The 24,801-nt window shown below is 37.3% G+C and overlaps 1 protein-coding gene across 5 annotated transcripts in view; it reads left to right on the top strand.

The window, feature by feature from the left end:
* Window positions 1–24,422, top strand: part of MELK (maternal embryonic leucine zipper kinase) — a 78,391-nt gene extending 53,969 nt beyond the window's left edge. For 3 of the 5 annotated variants that reach the window (XM_067743937.1, XM_067743932.1, XM_067743934.1), the window contains 8 exons: window positions 2,826–2,954; window positions 3,782–3,841; window positions 6,608–6,730; window positions 13,615–13,846; window positions 14,866–14,962; window positions 16,171–16,339; window positions 21,345–21,448; window positions 23,897–24,422. In XM_067743937.1, coding sequence (XP_067600038.1) covers window positions 2,826–2,954; window positions 3,782–3,841; window positions 6,608–6,730; window positions 13,615–13,846; window positions 14,866–14,962; window positions 16,171–16,339; window positions 21,345–21,448; window positions 23,897–24,074 — 1,092 coding nt within the window. In that variant the 3' untranslated portion in view covers window positions 24,075–24,422. Of the gene's footprint in view, window positions 1–2,825; window positions 2,976–3,781; window positions 3,842–6,607; window positions 6,731–13,614; window positions 13,847–14,865; window positions 14,963–16,170; window positions 16,340–21,344; window positions 21,449–23,896 lie in introns of all 5 variants that reach the window. The other 2 variants (XM_067743935.1, XM_067743936.1) reach the window with 2 other exon arrangements.
* The last annotated feature ends 379 nt before the right edge of the window (window positions 24,423–24,801 follow it).

Here is a 24,801-nt window from a genome sequence, read left to right as displayed (position 1 = left end):
TTTGGATCGTGCACTTTGTGAGGTACATAGCACAAAATATTATTTAGCATTAAAATTTAACACTTTTGTAGGGCAGAGGGTCTCAAAGTCTTGAGTACATTATTTAGAAACTTTCAGTCATTCACGTAGATTGAACAGACATGTTTACATCAACACTTCCTAAAACCTCACTAAAATAACAGTAAAGGAATAAAAAGACAAACAATTCACAATGAAGAGAATAAAAGAGGAGACAAAAAAAATGTCAGTAAAATTTTAGAAGTTACAAAATGGCTAAGTGGCAGCTGACCTAGCACTTTGGAGAAAGCTGAAAGCAAAGTGCCTGCAGTGGGAAAAGGCAGTAAGCAAATTGATTAGAGCCCTGGAGCTCCAGAAAAGCTCAGGAATCAGAGGTCCTAGGAACCTCTGGAGTCAGGGAAGTGAGCAGGGTGGAAACAGGAAGGTTGGTTGAAAGTCTGTATTAGGAGCAGTTAGATTGCTAGGTCCCTCTGTTTGCCTTGTGCTGTATGATAGCCACCTCTTCTCCACTCCAGCAGAAGATTGGAGACATTGAACAAGAGGCACTCTTGTACCAGATGCAGCTCAGGTGGGGGTGATGAGCCATTCTGAAATGGATGCATTGACACACACATTCCTCTTACTGAACAGTGAACCACTGCCTCTAACTCTCTTCCCTATTCAACTCTGAGAATGCTGGGATCAGGATTTTATCCTAATTGCAGTGGGGTTGGGGAAAATATTGGAAGACTCATCTCTAGGGAAAAGCCAAGAGAGCCAGGTTCCTGTCTCTTCACCTTAGAGAGAAGCCCATAAGGTAATGAGCAGGCCTAAACTACACAAGAGTCTTAAGTAGCTGCGTAGTATACTCTTTGCTTTCAAATAGAGACAGACAGCCAAAGATCACCAGACTTTTGAGGACGGCCTCTAACGTGAAAGTCAAAGATCAAAACAAATGGGGTGGTGGGAGAGAAGGAAGAAAAAGCAAACATGCTCAGAAAAAACAGATAATGCAGGGAGTGGAAGAAAATAGCCAAGAAACAATAATTAATATTCTCTGAGATAAGAGAAGCTATTTCTTTTTTGAAATAGGAATAAGATGACTAAAAAGTAACATTTTAAGAGATACTCTTGAAGATTTAAAATATGACTACAGAAATGAAAAGCTCAGTAGAAATGTTTGAAAATGAAGGTAATGTGAAATCTTTCAAAAGTAGAACCTAAAGACAGAGAGATGCACAAAGAAAAGAGAAGGGGTAAGAAAGGTCCAACATAGACATAATAGAAGTTGCAGGAAGATAAAACAGAGAAGAAGAAGGGGAAGGAAACCATCACAGAAATAGTACAAGAAGAAATATTCCAAAACTGAAAGGTATGAGTTTCTAAGAATGAAGGGACTTAACTAGGGTTTGGCAAAATGGATGAAAATAGATTCACACAAAGGCCTGTTTTAGTGAAATTTCAGAAAACTAGGGGGGGAAAGGAGATCCAAAAAAGTTTCTAGAGACAAGAAACAAAAGGTCATACACAAAGGCTTGGGAATCAGAAAGACTTTAGATTTTTCGATAACTGTGCTAGAAGCTAGAAGACCATGAGACGGTGCCTTCAAAGCTGTGGAAATTATTGTCAGCCTCGAATTCCATACTCAGGCAAACCAGAGTCAAGCGTGTGGATAGCATACAGTCATTTATCAGACATGCAAGATCTCAAAAAATTTACCTCCTCTTCATCCACACTCAGGAAGTTGTTGGGGGAAATGTTCCACCAAAACAAGAAAGTAAACGAAGAGAAAGGAACAGGTAGGATCTAGGAAACCAAGGGGTATATTGTAGAATAGAAGTGAAGGGAACCCCTCAATCGACAGTTGAGTTGCAGGCTGGGAAAGAAGCCAGCCCAGAGTGGAGCATAGAATGCAGATATCAGGTGGAATGTCTCCAAAATGAGACAGAGGAGGAGACAGATTAGCTGATGTGTTGTGAACATGTTGGGAGGAGGTGAAGAGTGTTGGAGAGTGTGGAGTTGAGTTAGTAAGATGACTAACTGCTTCTTTTTTATTTTTAACTTCAAGAAAAAGTTTCAAAAGAAGAAAATGCAAGGATAGCACCCTGTGTGGTTTGGTTGCAGGGCTGATATTCAACCAGTATGGCCATACAGATTATTAAGATACTAGAATATTTGTATACTGATTGGTAAATAACTACTACATTGAGTGCCCCCCCTGTTGCCCTGTAACCTCCCTTAGGCCTGGTACCTCCCTCCGGTCCTGCCTCATATCCAGCAATTAAAAGGTTAATAGTTGGCATGGCAGGGGTTTCCCAGGAACCTACTCATATTTTGGCCTCTGTTTTGATTCACTGGGGTCAGGGTACCAATTAAGTATCTTGAATATTGCCTTTACTTAGTTGCAAATACTATTTATATAATCATAATAATGTAAATGTTGATTTAACTAAAAATTATAAAACTATAGTAGGAGGATGCAGGGAAATATGTTCGGGGGAAGGAAGGAGTTGTAGTAGAGCTAAATTCTTATTTTCTGTAGTAAGAAATCTAGAGATAATATCCGAAGCTGAAAAAAATTAAAGCTGTATATGCAATTAATTTAGAAATATAGAAAAAACAGCCAAAGGTGCCTTTTAGGAAGTGGAAATTGTGTGTGTGTGGGAGTGGTGTAGGGGATTGCTGTCTTTCATTATATGCTTTAAAGCCAAAAAAAAAATCTAAATTCTGAATGTTTGTTACATTGAGGAAAAAATTAATTTAAAATAAAACATTATTTCAAAAAGCAAGTTTAGTCTTCTAAACAATTTGATTTTCTTTTCCTCCAGTGGCAGTATGATCACCTCACAGCTACTTATCTTCTACTCCTAGCCAAGAAGGCTCGGGGAAAACCAGTTCGTTTAAGGCTTCTTTCTTCCTGTGGACAAGCCAACTCGACTGCAGTCACAAACATCAAGGTGAATGTCAGAAGCTTTTGTGTGAGTGCCTTCTGCTCTTGCCATGTGCCCATCTTGTTCATAAGTGGATACATGCCAGGGAAGTTAACTTTGCTGATGTCAGGGGCCCACAAGCAAGACATTTTTATGATCTAAATATTTTTGATGAGGAAAATGGGAAATTCTGAATGCGAACACTAGAATTTTGAATGTCTACATGGCATTAAAAACAAAAAAATTTCTCCCTCCCCTTTTTTCCACAAAAGTAACTCCTGATGTAGAATAATTTTAAGCCACAGATAAGCTAAAGGAAAATAGAATTTACCTATAAAGCTACTACCACCTATAGATAAAATAGTTTATATTTTATTGTATCTTTCCAGTCTTTTTTTAGTATGCTTGTTTATATAATTTATGTAAATTATAGGACATATTATACTTTATATAACATGAAGTATTTCAGTGAATATTTTGATACTCACTTATATTAAGGGTTTAGGTTGTTTGTTTTGAGCAGCAGCTGTAGCTCATGCAACTCAAATTCCTTGTATGAGTTATAACCAAATTATTTTTTTCTATTTTGTTGTCTTTGTCTCATTTTTCTTTGTCATGAACATTTAGAATGGTGGAGAAGCCTTACATATTTGGAAGCACCATGTCATTCCTAAGTGCTCAAATTAGTGTCTGTTTTCTGTGTGATTCTTTGTATCTCCCATGCCTTAAAATTCCACCTTCCAAATACTTTGCCAGATAGGTGTGGAGCTTTGTAATATAATATTCCCTCCATTAATTCAAGTTGCAGTTTAAATGGTTTTAACATTAGGAAACTGTACTTCTGTCATTCTCAGAGAGAAAGAGTTGGCCCTCTTCATGGAATCCAGTATAGCAGAAATGATTATGTGTGTGAGGTGATATTTTTTTCTTTAGATCTCAAAACTCTGTTTTTAAAAAATGTTCAAATGCCACCTCTTTCATAATCTTTTTTTGAACGCTGAATGCCCCCCCTGCCACCGTCATTTCCTTTAACAACTCAATTTTGACCTCTCTTCAATCATGTGCTGCAGGTATAGTGGGTCTTTTGTCCCTGCCAGACCTAATTTGTCTCCCTTCTCTCCGTAGTTGGTCTTTTGACCAAATTAAGAACCAAAAGTGTTAGTGTAAGGGGCTGTTGTGTAAAGAAATCTCTGAAGTGAGATAATCTTATTGCTGGGTTGTTTTTCTAATCTGTTCTTCGAGAGTTGTACTGGGCTGGTGAATATCCCATGCCCAGGCAGATCTTTTACCCACGGACTCCATGAATCATCCTATCCCTCATCCTGCTCACAGGGCAAACCCTTTAAAGTCTCACACCCAAGTCAATACCTTTGGGTCTAAGAGGACACAAAAACATAAACTTTGCTTCTGATCAAGGTAATTTCAGAAAGATATTAGATACCTCCATACTTAGAATAAACCTCAGCTAAATTTTAAGGTTTATGACACCCCAGTTAAGGTTTAAGACCCTAGTTTAAAAGGTCTTAGACATTTTCCTAAGCCATTAGATTTTCTTATATCTGGATTGGTGTGGTCTCAATTCATCTGCATATGTGAGTCATAGAGTATCCAAGTAGAAAGGATCTGGGAAGATGTTTACTCTTATCTTCCATCTAATGAGCATTTATTTACCTAATAATTTAATCATTTGGGCATTTATATTATTGAGCCAATTTTTATAGCCAATAAAGAGATATTTTAATGACAAGCAATGAAGTAGAAATCAAATTTTGGGTTTTTTTTCTGGTCTTTATGCAACTCACTAAGGCTTGAAGCAAGCTATATAGTCTCTTTGTGCTATTCTCCTCCTTGATAGAATCACTCTTTTTTCTCTGGAGTGTTGTTTATAAGAAAGTAAGTAATTCTGAACGGTTAATCAATAGATGCCACTTTCAGTGAAACAATAATACAATCTGATCTGAGAATCACAAAAGACCACGTATCAACATCATTAGCATTTTCAGGCCCCGTGCTAGCTCTTGGGAAACAAATCTGTGTACAGGGTAGTGCTTGTTGTCTAACAGTTAAGTTGAGGCAAGCTATACGTATAGATAATACTACATCGTAGTAGGTGGCGGGTGCCCGCTAAGCGCTAGAGGTGTGCGGTAGGGGCTTTAGAGGGTGAGAGTGGTCACCGTGGGTGATCTGAACTGGATCCATATTTAAGTTTAGAAAAATACAAAAGAAGGAGCACAGAATTCAGGGCAAGATAAATGGAATTAGCAAAAACTCAGGCACCTAAATGTGCTCAATGTATCCTTTTGGCAGTGACTAGACTTGTTTGGTTAAAATAAAGAGTTCAAGGGGGAAAAGTAAAAGAGGAAGAGAGTGAATGGGTGATCTGGAAGGGTAGCTGAGAGCTAGATTGTAGGGAACCTTGAAATGCCAGGTCAGAGGGTTACACTTTGTGCTGTAAGTAATGGGAAACTGGGTTTTTGAGCAAGACATGACATGTCACCAACATGACTGATTTTCAGAGTTCATCCAGTTGTATATAGGATTGTTCAGTCAGGGATGCTTATGTGCTTTTATTATCTACTGCAGTACCCTGGCAGCCTTCATTCATACGACACTGTGCTTTTCCCCACTGGGCATAGACTTAGCTTTAGTATTTTTCTCAGCCTAGCACTCCATGTAGCTAGTTCTAGTTGATGGTAATTGACAACCCTGGAGAACTCTGTCACCCCTGGTTGAGAGGGTGGGAAGATTGGTGGCAGGGACCATGTTGTCCATTTGAATAGTTCAGGTATGAGAAGATTTGTCCTTGAATCAGAAAATTAGAAAAGAAAGGATGGAATGTAAGAAATTCAAGTACAGTTGCTTGGCCAGGCTAACTAGATATTGAAGGAAAGGAAAGGAGTGAAAAATAAAAAATCCAACTATACTCCATAGTCTTAGAATTTAGGGTATATCTAGTGTACTCCTAGTTTTTTTGAGGGGGACGAGTGAAGGAAAATAAATGACTGGTGGTATTATTAGCATAGGACCCCGAATAGCCTGTCTCCAGGAGATCTTTCATAAGTCTAATTTATTCCTAGTAGAAATTGTGAGCTACTCAGTATGTTCTTGCAACCAAGAAACCTGTATTTCAGAGTCCCTTCCATCTACTTTGTCGGAGAGCTTCTTATTTATAGATTTGCAAAACAGTTATTTGTCTGGTGTTATAGTGATTATCTGATAATGATATGCTAAGTAGATTGCCATATAACATAAGAATGTTCCAAGGCATCTTGATTGAGAGTCAGAGATTCTCCTATCTAATAATTTTTTTTTTTTTGCGGTACGCGGGCCTCTCACTGTTGTGGCCTCTCCCGTTGCGGAGCACAGGGTCGGGATGCGCAGGCTCAGCAGCCATGGCTCACGGGCCCAGCCGCTCCGTGGCATGTGGGATCTTCCCAGACTGGGGCCCAAACCCGCATCCCCTGCATCGGCAGGCGGACTCTCAACCACTGCACCACCAGGGAAGCCCCTCTAATAATTTGAATTAAAAATTTTTGACTTCCTGTTTTGGGTGGTGATCTCCTTCAGTCTACTGTCTCTCATTTGTTTCTGCTTCGAGGACCTTGCCCTGTGCCTGCAATATATTCTTTTAAAATGGAATCATGGTGGTGTTGTTTCTGAGTTCTTCTATTTTTGAATAGTCAAAGAATCTGAGTCTAGAAGATGTGATCGCCAGTGATGAAAATTATGTGGCTGGATTAATAGACTATGAATGGTGTGAAGACATTTCATCAACAGGTGTGGCTACTCCACAAACACCACAGGTTGGTTATTTTTATTACTGTTTAAAGTAGAATATGTTACCTCAATTATAAAAAATATCTAGGTTCTAACATAAGATCTAGTTTGTGCTTGCAAATTTAATGAATTCCTAAGCCATTGAAAATATTAATGGGAGATTGTTGGAATATAAATGAAAGGGAAGCCAATTATTTCCAAGTTGAAGAAAGCCAAGATTCCATTTTGGAGCACTTCACTGCTCTTTTTTCCTTCCCTTCCCTCCCCATCTCTTTAAAAAATGAGGTATAATTTACATGTCCCTGTTGCTCCACAGACTTATCAGTACTTGATATTTTTTGTTATTTAATATCTTCTAATCTGGTGAGTGTAAAGTGATATCTCACTGTGGTTTTAATTTGTACTTTTCTGGTTATTTATTTATCTCTTCATATATTAATCAGCCAATGGTTTTTCCTGTTTTATGAAATGGCTTTTTTTGTGTCCTTTGCCTATTTTTCTGTTGGATTGTTTCTTGGTGGTATTGAGGAAGTTCTTAATTTAATTTTAATTCTAATCCTTTGTTGGTTATGTGTTGCAGGTATATTGTCTGAGTTTGTCACTTGTCTTTTTACTTTGATGGCAGAAGTCATTAATTTTAATGTTACAAGTTGTCAGTATTTTCCTTTATGGTTTATAATTTTTGTGTATTTTAAAAGAAACCATTCTACAGAAGTCATAAATGCATTCACATATATTGCTTCTAAAGGTTTTAAAGCTTTTCCTTTCACATTAAGTCTTTAGTCTGTGGAGAATTAATTCTCTTGTATGGTATGAGGTAGGGAATCAATTTTTCCCTCTTATAATCAGTTGTGCCAGCACCATTGACAAGTCCAGTCTTTCTGCACTGATCTACAATGGCACTTCTGTCACATATCAGGTTGTTATATAAGTGTGTCTGCTTCTGAGAAATATTTTGTTTTATTGGTTTATTTGTACAAATACCATATATCTTATTTCTTTAGTTTTATAATATTTCTTTTATCTGGTTGGCCAATTTGCTCCCATCTTCTTTAAGAATGTCTATTCTTGCTCCTTTGCATTTCCATATACATTTTAGACTCATTTTGATAAATTTTACATACACTTCAACTTGGGGAAAATTGAAGTCTATATCCTCAAATCCCCCATCTGTAAACACAGTATACCTCTCTATTTATTAGGTTTTAGTTAATTTCAATAAAATTTTATAACTTTCTCTAAAATGATCTTACATATCTTTTACTAGATTTATTCCTGAGTACTTTTGTTTTTTATTGCTATTGGGAATGGTAGGTTGTTTTTTTGTTTGTTTGTTTGTTTGTTTGTTTTTGCGGTATGCGGGCCTCTCACTGTTGTGGCCTCTCCCGTTGCGGAGCACAGGCTCCAGACGCGCAGGCTCAGCGGCCATGGCTCACGGGCCCAGCTGCTCTGCGGCATGTGGGATCTTCCCGCAAGTGGGATCATCCTGGACCGGGGCATGACCCCGCGTCCCCTGCATCGGCAGGCGGACTCTCAACCACTGCGCCACCAGGGAAGCCCATTTGGTAGGTTTTTTTAAATCACATTTTTAAACTGTCTGATATTGGTGTAAAGATATGAAACTGATTTTTGTGTATTGATGTTATATTCAACAACTTTCCTAAACTCTTTTAAATTCTTACAGTTTATATATTCTTTTGAGTGTTGTAGAAAATTATATCATCTATGGATGATAGTTTTGTTACTTCCTTTCCAGTTCTCATGCCTTTAATATCTTTTTATTACTGCACTTAGTAGTCCTAGCAGTATAGTAAGCATTCTTCTGTTCTTCCCAATTGTAGAATGATGCTTCTAATATTTTATCATTCAATATGATGTTTGTTCTCTCTTTTTCCCTCCTCTTTCCCCTTCCCCCTCCCTGTTCTCCTTTCCCTTATCCTTCTTTTCCCTCTTTCCCCTCTGTGCCCCCCGACCCCATATTTTTCAGATTAAGACCTTTTTTTCATCTAGTCCTGGTTTGCTAAGATTTGTTTAAAAATTATGAATCTCTGTTGCAGAAAAAAGGATAGAATTCATCTATTGAGATAATCATCTGGTTTTGTTCTTTCCATTTGTTAATGTAGTATATGTTATATTAATAGATTTGATGCTAAACCAATCTTGTATTCTTTAGATAAGCCCAGTTTGTCATGATGTATTACTATCTTTTTTTATACATTGCTGGGTTTAGTTTACTAACATTTTGTTTAGGTTTTTTGCTTCTATGTTCTTAAATAAGATTGGCCTATTATCTTCTTTCTTATATGATTTTTTTTCTTTTGAAAACTTTATTATTATTGATACATAAGTAGTACATAGATACATTCATCTTGTAAAAAATTCAAACAATATGGAACAGCTGAATAAAGAGTGAAAGCCTTTCTTCTCCTGTTCTTGCATCCCATCCCATCTTATAGTAATCGTATCTGATTGGCATTAAGATTGCCCATCCCATCTTATATTAATCGTATCTGATTGACATTAAGATTATAACTAGTCTTTGAAAATGACTTGGGACATATTCTTTCTTTTTTTTTCTCTGGAATGGTTTTTAAGAGCTATTAATTATATTTTCCTTGAATGCATGATAGAACTTATTATGTAACTATCTGGGCCTGGAATGTTTCTGTGAGAAGCTAGTCAACTACTGATTCAATTTCTTTTGTATTCATAGGACTACACAGTATTTCAATTTCTTTTCGTCAGTTTGGTGAATTTTGTTTTTCTAGTGTCCATTTCATACATGTTTTTAAATGTTTTGGCATAAAATCAACAGGAGGATATTATGATCTTGTTAATGTCTGTAGTATCTGTGTTTATGTCCCCCTTTTCATTGCTGAAGTGTATTTGTTTATTGCAGCTCTTTCATATTTTGGATCAGTCTTACCAGAGTTTTGTCAATTTTATTAGTCTTTTCAAAGAACCAACTTCTGGCCTTACTGATTCTATTATATTTTAGTTTCCATTTTGTTATTTTCTGCCTTTATTTTTCTATTAGACCAATCTTATTAAATTCTGTTGTTAAATCTTCTGCATCCATACTAATATTTTGTCTGCTTGACCCATAAATTTATCTGCTTGAGAGTGGGATATGTTAAAAATCTTCTAATGGGATGGTAGTTTGTCATTTTCTTCTTGTAGTTCTATTTTTGCTTCATATGTATATATACGAAGGTATATAATTAGCATACAAGTTTAGAATTTTTATTCTGGGGAATTGAACCTTTTATCATTTATAGTGATCCTCTTTATTACTAGTTATATGTTTCTCCTTGAAGTCTATTTGTTTCTCTGATATTAAGATAGCTATATTGATTTTTTTGGTTGTTATTTGCTTGGTTTATATTTTTTTATCTTTTTATTTTCAACCTTTCATGCCCTTATATTTTAGGTATCTTTTTTTTTTTAAAGATTTTAAATGACTTTTTTGAAGTATAGTTGATTTACAATGTTGTGTTAATTTCTGCTGTACAGCAAAGTGATTCAGTTATACATACACACATTCTTTTTCAGATTCTTTTCCATTATGGTTTATCACAGGATATTGAATATAGTTCCCTGTGCTATACAGTAGGACCTTGTTGTTTATCCATTCTATATATAATAGTTTACATCTGCTAATCCCAAATTCCCAATCCATCCCTCCTCCACTCCCCCTAGGTATATCTCTTAAAAAACAGCATATAGCTAGATTTGGTATGCAAACTGAAAATCTTTGTCTTTCAAGTGAGAGCTTACCAAATTTACATTTATTTTGGTTACTAATGTTCTTATCATGTATGTGCTGTCTTATTTTGTGCTTTCTATTTGTCCCACTTTTTCTGTATTTTTTTCCTATATTTTGTTTCTTACGTCAATTTTTCCCTTCATTCCATTGGTTTCTGTTTTATTTTAATATTTACTCTAATCTTTTAACATGCTATTTAACTTAACCAAATAAAAAATTAATCTGCATCTTTACTTTTCTTCTAAACATATGAAATCCTTAGAACACTAATCTCTGATCACCCTCTCTTAGATTACTAAATACTATCGATATGTAAGTATTTTAGCTATCTATTTTTTTTAGCTTTTCGTTTTGAAATCTGTGTATTCACAGAAAGTTACAAAAGTAGTAAACGGAGGTCTCTTGGACCTTTCACTCATTTTTCTCCACTAGTTACATCTTTTTTTTTTTTTTTGAAAAATGTATTTATTTTATTTATTTTATTTTTGGCTGCGTTGGGTCTTCATTGCTGCGCATGGGCTTTCTCTAATTGAGGTGAGCAGGGGCTACTCTTTGTTGCAGTGCGCGGGCTTCTCATTGTGGTGGCTTCTCTTGTTGCAGAGCACAGGCTCTAGGCGCATGGGCTTCAGTAATTGTGGCACGTGGGCTCAGTAGTTGTGGCTCATGGATTCTAGAGTACAGGCTCAGTAGTTGTGGCGCATGGGCTTAGTTGCTCCACGGCATGTGGGATCTTCCTGGACTAGGGCTCGAACCCGTGTGCCCTGCATTGGCAGGTGGATTCTTAACCACTGCACCACCAGGGAAGCCCCAGTAGTTACATCTTGCATAACTGTGGTACAATTTGTTTTTAGCTCTATACATTTTTAACTTCATAAATTACATATTATTTTTAGAATGTATACTATCAGTATTTATTTGATTGACTCACATTTTCTTTTGTTCACTTACCCTTCTTCTTTTTTTTTTTTGCTGTATGTGGGCCTCTCACTGTTGTAGCCTCTCCAATTGCAGAGCACAGGCTCCGGATGTGCAGGTTCAGCGGCCATGGCTCACGGGCCCAGCCGCTCCGTGGCATGTGGGATCTTCCCATACCGGGGCACGGACCCATGTCCTGTGCATCAGCAGCCGGACTCTCAACCACTGCGCCACCGGGGAAGCCCTACTTACCCTTCTTATCTCTCAAATGTTCATTCTAAAATTATGTTTCTTCTTCCTGGAGTACATCCTTTAAAAATTTCTTTAGTGGAAGTCACAATTTATGACAAACACTCTTTCTAAATTGGCTAAAATTGTCTTTATTTCACTTTCATTTTTAGAATGTAGTTTCCTTCTGTATTGATTTCTAGTTTATCAGTTATTTTACGCTCTGTAGTTTGAAGATATTATTCCACTGTCTTCTTGCTTCTGTTGTTACCATTGAGAAATCTCTGTCAGTCAGGTTCCTTTCTAGTTAGTCTTCGCCCTGGCTCTTTTTGGGATTTTCTCTTTGATTTTGGTGTTCTGCAGTCTCATTGTTAGGGTTACTGTCTCTGTGGGTAGTGTCCTCTAGAGTAGTACAGCCTAGTAAATACAGATATGGATTTCTTTTTATTTATCTTGTTTATGATTCATTGTGTTTCCTGTATTTGAGGATTTGTATCTTTAATCAATTTTGGAAAATTCCTTGAATAATTGCTGCTTTTTCATCGTCTTTATTATCTATCTCTGGAACTCAGAATAGGCATATGTTAGACCATTAAATTTCATTTTCTATTTATTTTAAACTGTCTTTCATATATCCCATATCTTTCTCTCTGGACTGCATTCTAGATCATTTCAGATTTATTTCACATTCACATTCTTTTTCTCATTTCTATTTAATCTGTTATTTGACCTGTCTATTGAATTTTTCATTTGTATCATTACGTTTTTTATTTCTAGAGATTTTTATTCTTTTTCAAAACTGCTTTAACATTCCTCTTTTCATGTTTTCAATTTCTTTCATTATTTTAAATATACGAACATATTTATATTCTCTACTTGGTAATTTCAGTATGACATCTTTATGGGTCTGATCCTTTTATTTTTTTCTGCTGACTTTTGCTCATGGTGTTTGTATCTTTTGGCATTTTTTTTTTTATAGGCTCATTTTTCTTGGAACTCTGTGCAAATGCTTCGAAGCTTGGATTAAGGGTTGAGGTCTTGGGTTGTGTTGGATTGAAGCTTTTCTTTCAGCTAGGAATTGTGTTTGCTTCTGTCACGTCACTTTCCTGGAACACAACCAGTTTAGGACTGGGACTACTTTAAATCAAATTCTAGGCTTGAAATTTCTGGGGATCATGCACGTAGTATGAATTTGGGTTCCAAACCTGTGTGAAGCCTGTCCTGTGGCTTCTTAAAAATTATTAAAGGAAACTCTTTTCTCCTCCAGAGCCATGGCCAGGACAGACACGTTTTCTTGCCGAGCTCTTTGCAGGGCAGGTTTATATTTAATTCACCCTTTCATTTTAGTTATACCCCCTCCTGGCTTTACATGGGAGCTTTGGCTCTAATTTAGCACCGTGGTGGGTCTAATCTGCTCCTACTGTAGATTATACTAGAGAGTAGGTAGATGCCCTTAGGGCAGCGGACAGTTTCAGCCTTGATTACATCTCTGAATTCCTGCTCCTATTTTTAGTTTGGCCTCTGAGGATTTTCCTATCTTTTTTGCAAGCTCCACCATAAATTTAAAAGGATTAAAATATATTTTCTATCCAACATTTCTGTTACCGTATTTTAACATGGTTTTTCTGAGCCGGTCATTGACTAAACTTTTATTTCTTGTTACATATTAGAGACAAACTGGCAGTCTAGGTATGGGAAGCAATTCTTAGGGATTTATATGTGCCCATCCTGAATTGCCTAGAATCTGGGTATGTTTGATTAAATACGGCCTGAAACATGTTGAAAATTACCCGTCAATAGAACAGCCTAAAGTGATCTACATGTACTAAAGAGAACTGAATATACATTTTCAAATTTCCTGGTATTGCCCATAATATTCTTTTGATAGTGTTTCATTTTAATAAAAATGGTGCAAGGTAATTTGCAAATGATTAAGGCATGTTGTAAAGAAATTGACTTTTCTTCTTCAGTGTGCTTTATCCAGTAACTTTTATTTTCCAGTTTGCCAAGCATTGGACAGAGTCAAATGGTCTGGAATCTAAATCATTAACTCCAGTATTATGCACAGCATCTGTCAATAAATTAAAGAACAAAGAGAATGTATATACTCCTAAGTCTGCTGTAAAGAATGACGAGTGCTTTTCATTTCCTGAACCAAAGACTCCAGTTAATAAGAACCAGCATAAAAGAGAAATACTCACTACACCAAATCATTACAGTACACCTTCAAAAGGTATTTGCTGTGTAGATTAAGCAGTGGTAAAACATCTTGAAATTCCTTCTTCTTATCATGCTAAATAAACATATAGCAGGTCAGAAATGGCTAGCAATGCTCTCAGGGATTGCTAGGAGAAGCCAAGCTGCTTTTTAAGCATATGTTATTTGCATTAGTTGAAATGAAAGCATATTAATCACCTTCAAATTTTTTGTATACTCTCAGTATACCAAGATGAAAACTGTTTTGATAGATATTGTTGATCAATTTTATTTTCTTGTCCTTATGGAACCAGTGAGAGTAATGCTGTATGGTCATAGAGAGTAATGCTGTATGGTCAAACAAAACAAAACCCCCGATCTGTTTTTAAAAGCTTGGAATCTTATATTTATTATGAAGTGAATATTATTATCTCTAATTGGTGTACTTTTAGATCATGAACAAAAAGTTAACTAATGAGTAGTAACCAGATTTGTTAATGCAGGTTTGTCACAAACTATCTGGGATACAAATACCCTACTAGAATAAAACACCAAATTTTGGAATAGGGAATACAAAAATAACCAAAGCTTACAACCTCTTTAATAACTTTTGTCTGCTTTCACAGGGGACTATTCTCTTTGCCTGATAGGAGTTGAAAGGTCTATGAATTGAATTAACATCTCTCAGTAATATATTCATTAAAGGCATAAATACAGATTGACTTTTATTTATAGAAAGGAGAATCAGTAATCATGAAATATTATTTATGTGATCTATTTAGATTTTTCATATGATATTTATGATAAAATCATAAGCATGGCCTCAGTTTTACAGTGAAGAAAAAGAAGAGCCACACATGTAAAGCAAAATGATTTTGTTTTTATTATAAATCATCTGGAAATATTTCTTTAAAGAATTAGAGCCTTAACATCACTGGGCAAGTGATTACAATATTTCTGAGCCAATGAATGAGGTGATATATGCATTATTGATGGAGAATTGGAAACTATAGCATGTCAGCTACATATGGTTTGTGTTTGTTGTTTTTCTAATAGCTAGAAACCAGTGCCTGAAAGAGACCCCAGTTAAAATGCCGGTAAATTCAGCAGGAACAGAGAAGTTAATAACAGGTGTCATTAGCCCTGAGAGGCGGTAAGTGTTCAGTTTTATATAGTTTCTTTAGTATATGTAACCAGATTTCCTTTTTTCATATATGATAAACCCAATTAAGGTAAACCATCATGTAGATTCTGTCAGGGACTGTCTATATGAACGTGGTCTGTGGCCATTACTGAGGCTGTTGCCACTGCCTTTCTCAGGGTGCAATTGTGAGACTCATCAGCAGTACAACTGGCACCTTAACTTAAAATACAGTTCCTGTGCTGGGGCCCATCTCTCCCTACACTTCTGCCAGTGGAGTATAGACATCCACTAACAAACAGCAGTCACTCTAAAATATTAAAGATCCTAAAGGGTGCTTCAGATAAAGCCCATTCCTCTTGTACAAACAGGTCTGCAGCATAAGTGACCTTTCATTATCTTTTATAGCTATTTTTTTGAGCAGGCTCCATTTTGAGGATAATTGGGAGAATTAGAATGTGAACTAGATATTAGATGCTATGGCATTATTATTAATTTTCTTGATATCATGATGATATTGTGGTTATGTAGGAAGATGTCCTTATTCACTGATGATGTATGCTGAAGTGTTTCAGAGTAAAAGGTTGTGATATCTTTTTTTTTTTAAATATTCATTCATTCTGCGCCAGGTCTTAGTTGCAGCATGCGGACTCTTAGTTGCGGTGTGTGGACTCTTAGCTGTGGCATGCAGACTCTTAGTTGCAGCAGGTGAACTCATAGTTGCCGCATGCATGTGGGATCTGGTTCCCCAACCAAGGATTGAACCCAGGCCCCCTGCATTGGGAACGTGTAGTCTTGCCCACTGGATCACCAGGGAAGTCCCAAGGGTTGTGATATCTTCAGATGGATTACTTTGATGTACATATTTTTAATGTATTTATTATATATATGTAGAGAAAGCAAATGTGGCAAAATATTAACAATTGTTGACTCTAGAAGGATATGTCGATGGTTATTATACTTTTTGTTCAACTTTTCTATATATTTGACACTAAAAAAAAGGTAGGGGAAAAATAGTTTTGGCAGTTGACTTGGGGGAGAGGTGATGGCTACATTTCAGTGGAAGATGGCTTTTGTGCTCCCTGAGGAAGAGTAAGATGGCTTGGCCAGGCATACCTGAATGAGGTGCACCTAACAGCCAGGACAAATGCACCTCTGTGAGGGACCCAAAAGGCAGGAAGTCCAACTCTTACTCGTGGGTTCATTGTTTTTTTTTTAAGGTGTCGCTCAGTGGAACTCAACCTTAACCAAGTACATGTAGAGGATACTCCAAAAAGAAAAGGAACCAAAGTGTTTGGGAGCCTTGAGAAGGGGTTGGATAAGGTTATCACTGTGCTTACCAGGAGCAAAAGGAAGGGCTCGGCCAAAGATGGGCCAAGAAGACTAAAGGTAAGTGGACTGGAATTCTTTAATATGGATTTTGGAAGCTGACTGCTAACTGGACTACTTTTTTTTTTTAAAGAAAAGTACTGAATGAATGAATTGATTAGTATTTTTAATTTATTTATTCACCCATTTAGCTAATACATATTTTTTGAGCACCTAAAATATACATTTTACTATGCAGTGGTCTTTGAGACTGCAGAGGTAAATTAGATACAGTTGCTCCTTTGGAGGAACAAATAACTAAAATTCAAATATTAAAGTTCATGTAGGGGGATTAATCACAGAGGCAAAAGAGGAGGTGGGGAAGCATGGGGCATATATAAGGAACTGCCTTAAGGATGGGGGCTTGAGGTCAGTTGTCCTATCTCTGGTACATAGGAGAGTCCCTGACACATGGGTACCTTTGTAGGCCCTCACGAAATATCTGAATGCATGGGAAGTTAATTTGAACTTTGAGTGTGGTGTGTGTGAGGAAAATAGCAACAGGTCAGGAAAATAGGCTGGCTAAGACGTTTGGACCTTACTTGACAGACCTATTATGTTTTTAGAGCATGTTTAATGTGTCAGTGGTGTGGACAGTATATTTGGTGGGGATAGGAAAAGAAAAAGAAGTGATTAGTAGATATAAAGTATTTCTTACTCCCTTGGATTCTCTCTGAGCATTCATTCAAACATCTAATGAGTGACATTTTTGTTTGAGGGAAGTAAGAGGTAAAGGGAAGAATAAGACACAGCTCATGTCTTTGAGGAACTCATAGAGTGGCAGTGAAAACAGGCAGGGATGTTGCTCTGATCCACGGAGCTTATTGCTGTAATAAAAACATGTTCCAAGAGGTGTGGGGCCCAAAGGAGGGAAGAGCAGGTGGTGGTGTTCCCCATGATTTGGGGACTGGGTCTGTGTTTAGATTTTGCACTGAGAGTCTCATTTTGAGTAAATCTGGGCAGGTTTGGGGGAAGAAAAATGCTGAGCTGCTGGGTGGAAGGGTGCTTCAGGGGAGAATGTTCTGAGATCCCATTTATGTCCTGTCTTAAAGTGAGAGAAGATAGGACTTCTCCATTAGTATTTGTTGCCTTGTTGAACTTACATAATGTACTGGAGTTTTATGTTGCATATGGCTGTTTATTAGGCACATTTTATCTTTTTATTCTAAGAGTTCTCTAGTTGGAGACAGTTGTGAGGTATTTCAAACCGTGATGTTGGGATTATGAAAATCATGGTGTCATTTCTCTGAAAATATTAAAGAAAATTAAGGAAACTTGTCCAATTATATACATTATTGAGAAGCTCGGTGGTTATCAAATACTAATAGATGATATTCTAAAAATGTCCACCAATGTAAATTATTCGGAACTTGAGTGCATTTTTCAGTAGGAACTGCTGTGATATTAGTTGGCTTTCTAGATATTTCCCAGTACTTCCAGGATGTAAGAGAAAAATCACAAGATTGGGAATGAGAAGCCTGGGTTGTAGCCTCAGCTTCATACCGTGTAGCTTGGATAAGTCATTTTATCTCTGACTATCTCAATTTTTTTATTTGTAAAAACTGGAGACAATGTCTATCCTGGCAGCTTCACAGAGCTGGGATATATAAATGAGACTGTATGAGATGTTATATTGCATATGAAATGCTTTCTAAATATAAGGTGTTCCAGTGTCGAGTATCATTATTATTGTCATTGTTGAGCATTTTAACCCCAATGTAGCAGAACCACAGTTGTGATTAGCATACACCTAAGATCTGAAGATTTATCTAACTTTGGATCTTTAACCCTTTCTAATGTTTTAAGTTTTTCAGAACTAAAGGACTTACTTTAGGAGATTATCCTCATTTTCCACCTAGTTCTTTTATTTATTTATTTATTTTTGGCTGCATTGGGTCTTTGTTGCTGCATGCGGGCTTTTTCTCCAGTTGTGGAGAGCGGGGGCTACTCTTCATTGTGGTGCGCGGGCTTCTCATTGCGGTGGCTTCTCTTTGTTGCGGAGCACAGGCTCTAGGCACGTGGGCTTCAGTAGTTGCAGCACGCGAGCTCAGTAGTTGTGGCTCGTGGGCTCTAGAGCGTAGGCTCAGTAGTTTTGGCGCACGGGCTTAGTTGCTCTGCAGCATGTGGTATCTTCCCAGACCAGGGCTCGAACCTGTGTCCCCTGCATTGGCAGGTGGATCCTTAACCACTGAGCCACCAGAGAAGTCCACACCTAGTTCTTTTTTTGTTTTGCGGTACACGGGCCTCTCACTGTTGTGGCCTTTCTCGTTGAGGAGCACAGGCTCCAGACGCACAGGCTCAGCAGCCATGGCTCACGGGCCCAGCTACTCCGCAGCATGTGGGATCTTCCCGGACCGGGGCACGAACCCGTGTCCCCTGCATCGGCAGGCGGACTCTCAACCACTGCGCCACCAGGGAAGCCCCCACACCTCGTTCTTAAATTAAAAAATTAAAACTTACAGAAAAGTTAAAAGGATGGTACAAAGGGACTTCCTTGGCTGTTCAGTGGTTAAGACTCTGCACTTCCACTGCAGGGAGCACGGGTTTGATCCCTGGTTAGGGAACTAAGATCTCGCATGCTACGTGGTGCGGCCAAAAAGAAAAAAAGATGGTACAAAGAACACCTTAATTTTTTAAGATAGCGAATCATATGTAGTTAAGCCCTCTTTGAGGAAGCAATCTATAAAAATCTGAAATTTAAATAGATAAAATAGGATTATTTCTTATTTTTACAAAGGAATCACTTGAATTGTGATTTGAAAGTGTTCAGTTTGTTATTATCTTGAAAAAGCCAATCTAATTTGGTGAAAAAGTCCTGGATTGGAAGCCAAGAGACAGAGGGGCCTGTCATAGCTGTGCCACTTGTTCCTTTTATAACTTGAAGCTGAGGTTCCTGAACTCTAGTCATTTGACAGTCACATTCATGTCGGCATATCAGCATATCATCTGCACTGTTATTTATCTGGTACTTTCTTTATATGATGCATTTTAAAAGCAGATTTATAGAGGTATAATTGACATACAATAATCTGCATATATTAAAAATGTACAATTAATATACTTTGGCATTATATATGTACCTGTGAAACCACCACCACAATCAAGATGACTTTATTTATTTATTTATCTATCTATTTATTTATTTTTGGTTGTGTTGGGTCTTTATTGCTGTGCGCGGGCTTTCTCTAGTTGCGGTGAGCGGGGGCTACTCTTTGTTGCGGTGCACGGGCTTCTCATTGCAGTGGCTTCTCTTGTTGCGGAGCACAGGCTCTAGGTGCGCGGGCTTCAGTAGTTGTGGCACGTGGGCTCAGTAGTTGTGGCTCCCGGGCTCTAGAGTGCAGGCTCAGTAGTTGTGGCGCGCGGGTTTAGTTGCTCTGCGGCATGTGGGATCTTCCCGGACCAGGGCTCGAACCCATGTCCTTTGCATTGGCAGGCAGATTCTTAACCACTGCCCCACCAGGGAAGCCCCAAGATGACTAACTTTAAAAACTTGTATTTATTTAAAAGGAAACCATATGTCATTAGTTTTTCTAATCATATTTTGCTAAATCTGATTGGAACAAATATATAAAATTAAAATAAAAGTATTTATCCATGTACCACTTAGAGTTATATTGTATAACTCCAGTTGTTATTTTTATCACATTTTGAAAAACCCCATCTTAAGAAACTTATAGCTCTTCTTTAGGTCATAGGTTCTTAAAGTGAAAAGTAAGATAGTTGGGTCTTTTCTAACCTCAGCATTTTGTTATTTATAAAAAGAACTGAAATCTGAAAGACATAGAAAGTATAATTTTGTTTGACAGTGAAGATACTGCTAGAAAGGTAGGGATTTTTTTCTGTCTCCAGAACCTATTAAAACAGTGCCTGGGGAAGTTCCCTGGTGGTCTAGTGGTTAGGATTCTGGGCTTTCACTGTGGCCCGGATTCAGTCCCTGGTGGGGGAACTGAGATCCCCCGTAAGCCTCATGGTGTGGCCAAAATAATAATAATAATTTTAAAAATCAAAATTAAAAAATAAAACAGTGCCTGGCACCTAGTAAGCCGTCAATAAATAGTTGTTGAATGAATGGATGGATAGATTCTAATTAAGAATGAAGTTATTTCTGGACTTCCCTGGTGGCAATGGTTAAGAATCTGCCTGCCAATGCAGGGGACACGGGTTCAAGCCCTGGTGCGGGAAGATCCCACATGCTGTGGGGCAACTAAGCCCGTGCACCACAGCTACTGAGCCTGCGCTCTAGAGCCTGTGAGCCACAACTAATGAGCCCGCGTGCCACAACTAGTGAAGCCCACATGCCTAGGGTCCATGCTCTGCAACAAAGAGAAGCCACCACAATGAGAAGTCCGCACACCATAACAAAGAGTAGCCCCCGCTTGCTGCAACTAGAGAAAGCCCGCGCGCAGCAGCGAAGACCCAGCTCATCCAAAAATTAATTAATTAATTAATTAAAAAATTTTTTTCTGAGAATTATGCTGTTAGTGAATGAGAAAAAATAACTTGACATTACTTTTTTAAAGGGATACTTGTTATATTCATTCCTTCGTAGAATTGTCGTAGAATCACCTCCTGGGATTCTGTAAAATTCCTTAAATGATCAAGAAAGAATTAAGGAAACACATGCAACTATATACAAGTGAAATTTTCTAGGGCATTTTTTTTCTCACAGTTTACATTTCAGGAGTCTTTATCACCGTGTAGGAAGGGGGAAATAGGTAGAGCTCAAAGAGATAGACGTTATTTAATATTTATTTACTTATTAAAAAATTGGTAGGAGAGGAAGATGCAAAGATAAAAAGGGTGATATGGATGCACTTATTAATAAATGTGATTTCTCCAAGCTTTCCCAGTGCCATCTCAATCCAACTTACCAAGAGTTGGTTGTAAATTCTTTCAGTGTTTTTCTTGAAGTATTTCCACTTGAAATGGTACTATGTTGAGGAGTTTGGGAGCTCTAAATGAGGTAGGATGGTCTTTGTGTTGATGTAAAGATTTACTTCTTAACCCCTTCTTTTTCTTTTTTAAGCCTCACTATAACGTGACTACAACCAGATTAGTGAATCCAGATCAACTCTTGAATGAAATAATGTCTATTCTTCCAAAGAAGCACGTTGACTTTGTACAAAAGGGGTAAGAAGCACACTTGGATCTATTACTTGACGTCTTTTGAACTTTGAGAAAACAGAGGTTGATTCCCCTCCCAACCTATGTTTTTAATATAATTAAAAAATTATAAATTGTTTAACATAATTAAAAAATATATTTCTCTTGCCTCATTTTTCCAAAAAGCTTTTTATGTTAGTGTCTGTGTTCATAATTTATTCTCTTTTGTTTTATATGAGCTATAGAAGTTTTTTGGGGTTTTTTTTGCGGTACGTGGGCCTCTTACTGTTGTGGCCTCTCCCGTTGCGGAGCACAGGCTTCGGACGCACAGGCTCAGTAGCCATGGCTCACGGGCCCAGCTGCTCCACGGCATGTGGGATCTTCCCGGACCGGGCACGAACCCGTGTCCCCTGCATCGGCAGGCGGACTCTCAACCACTGCGCTACCAGGGAAGCCCAGCTATAGAAGTTTTTTAAGTGCCCATATTATCACCACTTTCAAAGTTAGACTTTTCAAAATAGGAAAATCTGAACTTGTTCCAGTTTCTTTTGCATCTTCTATTTTTCTTTGATGTTCTGCTTTACAATAATATTTATAAGTTGTAATCTAAATTTATGAGACACCTCAAACAAATCAAGGATATATATAGACTCCTTCTCTTTATGACGTTCTATGTGACAGAACTGGTTTTCAGTACTTTAGAAAATTATTTTACCTTAGCTGTTTCCCACTGTTCAGTGAACTGCCCTCAAAGCCTCCTTGGTCACAATCTCATGGTCTGGACAGCCAGACCTCTTCTGGTTGCTTAAGATGTTCATATTTCTAAACATTTCCACTTAGTTATGTCTCTTTAAAATTTCATTATTAAAGCACTAACAAGAAGAGCCACTGATGGATTAACAAAAACATTTAATTGGAACAGTCAGTATAGAGTAAGATTTCAAGAAACAATCTTTTGCAAAAGTAATTTTACTTTTCATTATCTCTAAATGTTGGCAAGCGCTCTTATGTGAACCCTGGCTTTCTTCTTTAGGTATCACTATATCACATCTAACTCTGACCTGTTCTTCATGCTTGGGGTTTATCCACAGCGTTAGAACCTCTCGCCAAATCTGTGTTAGAAAACTTTTGATTATTTTTCCTTCAGCGTATGATCTATCAGATCGGTAACTGGCTATTCACCAGTAATCTGTTCCTCGAACTTCCTGATCCACCTGAAGATCTGCCTTTATCCTTCTTTTTTCTTTTTACCTTCTCTGTTTGTTTTTACCTTCTTTGTGACAAAGCAGAATAACAAAAGCTAAATTTTTCAGTGGTGTGGTGTCCCTAATCTAGGTTATATTCCATTACTATCTTCCAATGAGGAAAATTCACTTTTTATCTTTGATATGACTAAATTGCTCTATGCTTCATCTTCCCATCAGGAACCTTAACTACAGGGTTTACCTTAATGGCATTTCTGATAGCAACTGCTTATTTTTAATAGATCAAGCCCCAAAGGACATAACTAAGTTAGTAAGAAAAAGAATGATATTTTAATACACCTTGTAATACATAACAGATGCAAGTAATTTCTCCCCATTTACGTGGAACAGTGCCTAATCGTGTGCCCCTAAATATTTAGGGAACTGAAATTTAGAATTGATCCTATTGTTTACTGTTTGTATTTATCTATTGAAGATCAGTAAGACAATTAAATAAAACTAAAATATAATGTAAACAAATTAAAAGTTGATTTACATGAATTCAATTTATGCAACTTTGCAGGAACCATACCTATTTCTTAAGACATGTGGAAGGCTTCATATAGACAGGGCCTTTCCGTTATCAGAGTAGTTCATGTGGCAGTTCTAATTATATATGCCATATGTTTCAGCCATGGGAATGTACTGTCTCATTGGACTTTCTTTTATAACTCTGCCCTAAAGTGTTGTAATGATCATAACCTCTTATTACTGTTAGAAAAACCTCAGAAACATGTGTCCTACCGACAGGTTGTTGGCTTCAGCTTTATTTACATGAAAGACAGAAGTTTCTGATGAAGTGCACAAAATAAAATATTCTTAATCTTCCCTCTGCTTTCCTTTGTTGTGAACATTGTGGAAATGGCCTAATGTTCACAGATTACACCATTGAAAGACTTGCATAAAGGATGCCGGAAGATTTCTTGAACATGAATGGCATGTATAGCTATGAAAAAAGGGCTTTTCTTTGGAGCAAGGGAGAGTTCTGGTAAAGCCTTTTCATCTGTATTCTTTTTTGAGATCCTGGTTAGCTTTTGGGAAAACACCAGTCATACTCCATCACTAAAGCATATCTAGGTCATCTGGAAACTGTAAGCAGGACTATATTGCTTAATACGAAATAATGGTTCATTTTCCCCACTGGCCTCCTAGAGGCTTATAGAAATCTCTTGTATTATACAGAATATTCATGGTTCTCCTGCTAACTGGCTTCTTATCTTGTTTTTCACAGCTATACACTGAAGTGTCAAACACAGTCAGATTTTGGCAAAGTGACAATGCAGTTTGAGCTAGAAGTGTGCCAGCTTCAAAAACCCGACGTGGTGGGTATCAGGAGGCAGCGGCTTAAGGGTGATGCCTGGGTTTACAAGAGATTAGTGGAAGACATCCTGTCTAGCTGCAAGGTTTAATTGATGAATGGTTTCCATCCTGCCTGATGAGTATGGGTGTGATACAGCCTACATGGAGCCTGGTGTGATGGGTTTGATTTTTAAAGTCCTCTGGAACTGCGAACTCGTTTCTAAAGAGCTATTTTAAAGACCAATATCTTTTTGTTTTTAAACAAAAGATATTATTTCGTGGATGAATCTAAGGCAAGCCTCTCTGTCATTATCTCTTACTGTCTTTTTTAATCATGTGCTTTGTATATTAATAACTGTTGACTTTCTTAGATTCACTTCCATACGTGAGTGTAAGCTCTTAACTATGTCTCCTTTTAATGTGTAATTTCTTTCTGAAATAAAACCGTTTGTGAATATTAGCAGGCTTCTCCTCTTCTTTGTATTTGATTCAAATAAAACCTCAAATGGCTTCTTGACTATTAAGTAGAGACTATTTGGGGTATGTTTTATCTGTTATCAAATATGCCTTGGGTAGAAAAACAGATAAGAATTCATTTGCATAATTTTTTCCTGTCTCTGATTTAAGTAGGATTTATTGAGATCGTTAACTAAGTCACAGCTGTGGTTACCGGAGTTAAACAACACATTTAATATGTTGAATAAAAGAGTATTGACTTCAGTATGTATGTTCGGTCAACAATGATAACTATCTGGACTACGAACCCCCACGAAATGTTACTTTATAGTAATTTTCCATTAAGTCTCAGCGTTGGCCTCAAATTTGTATTTTTATTTC

The sequence above is a fragment of the Pseudorca crassidens genome, chromosome 7, assembly GCF_039906515.1.
Source record: "Pseudorca crassidens isolate mPseCra1 chromosome 7, mPseCra1.hap1, whole genome shotgun sequence".
Taxonomy (NCBI): domain Eukaryota; kingdom Metazoa; phylum Chordata; class Mammalia; order Artiodactyla; family Delphinidae; genus Pseudorca; species Pseudorca crassidens.
Note: the sequence above shows the minus strand (reverse complement) of the source record. Positions and strands in the feature narration are given on the sequence as shown.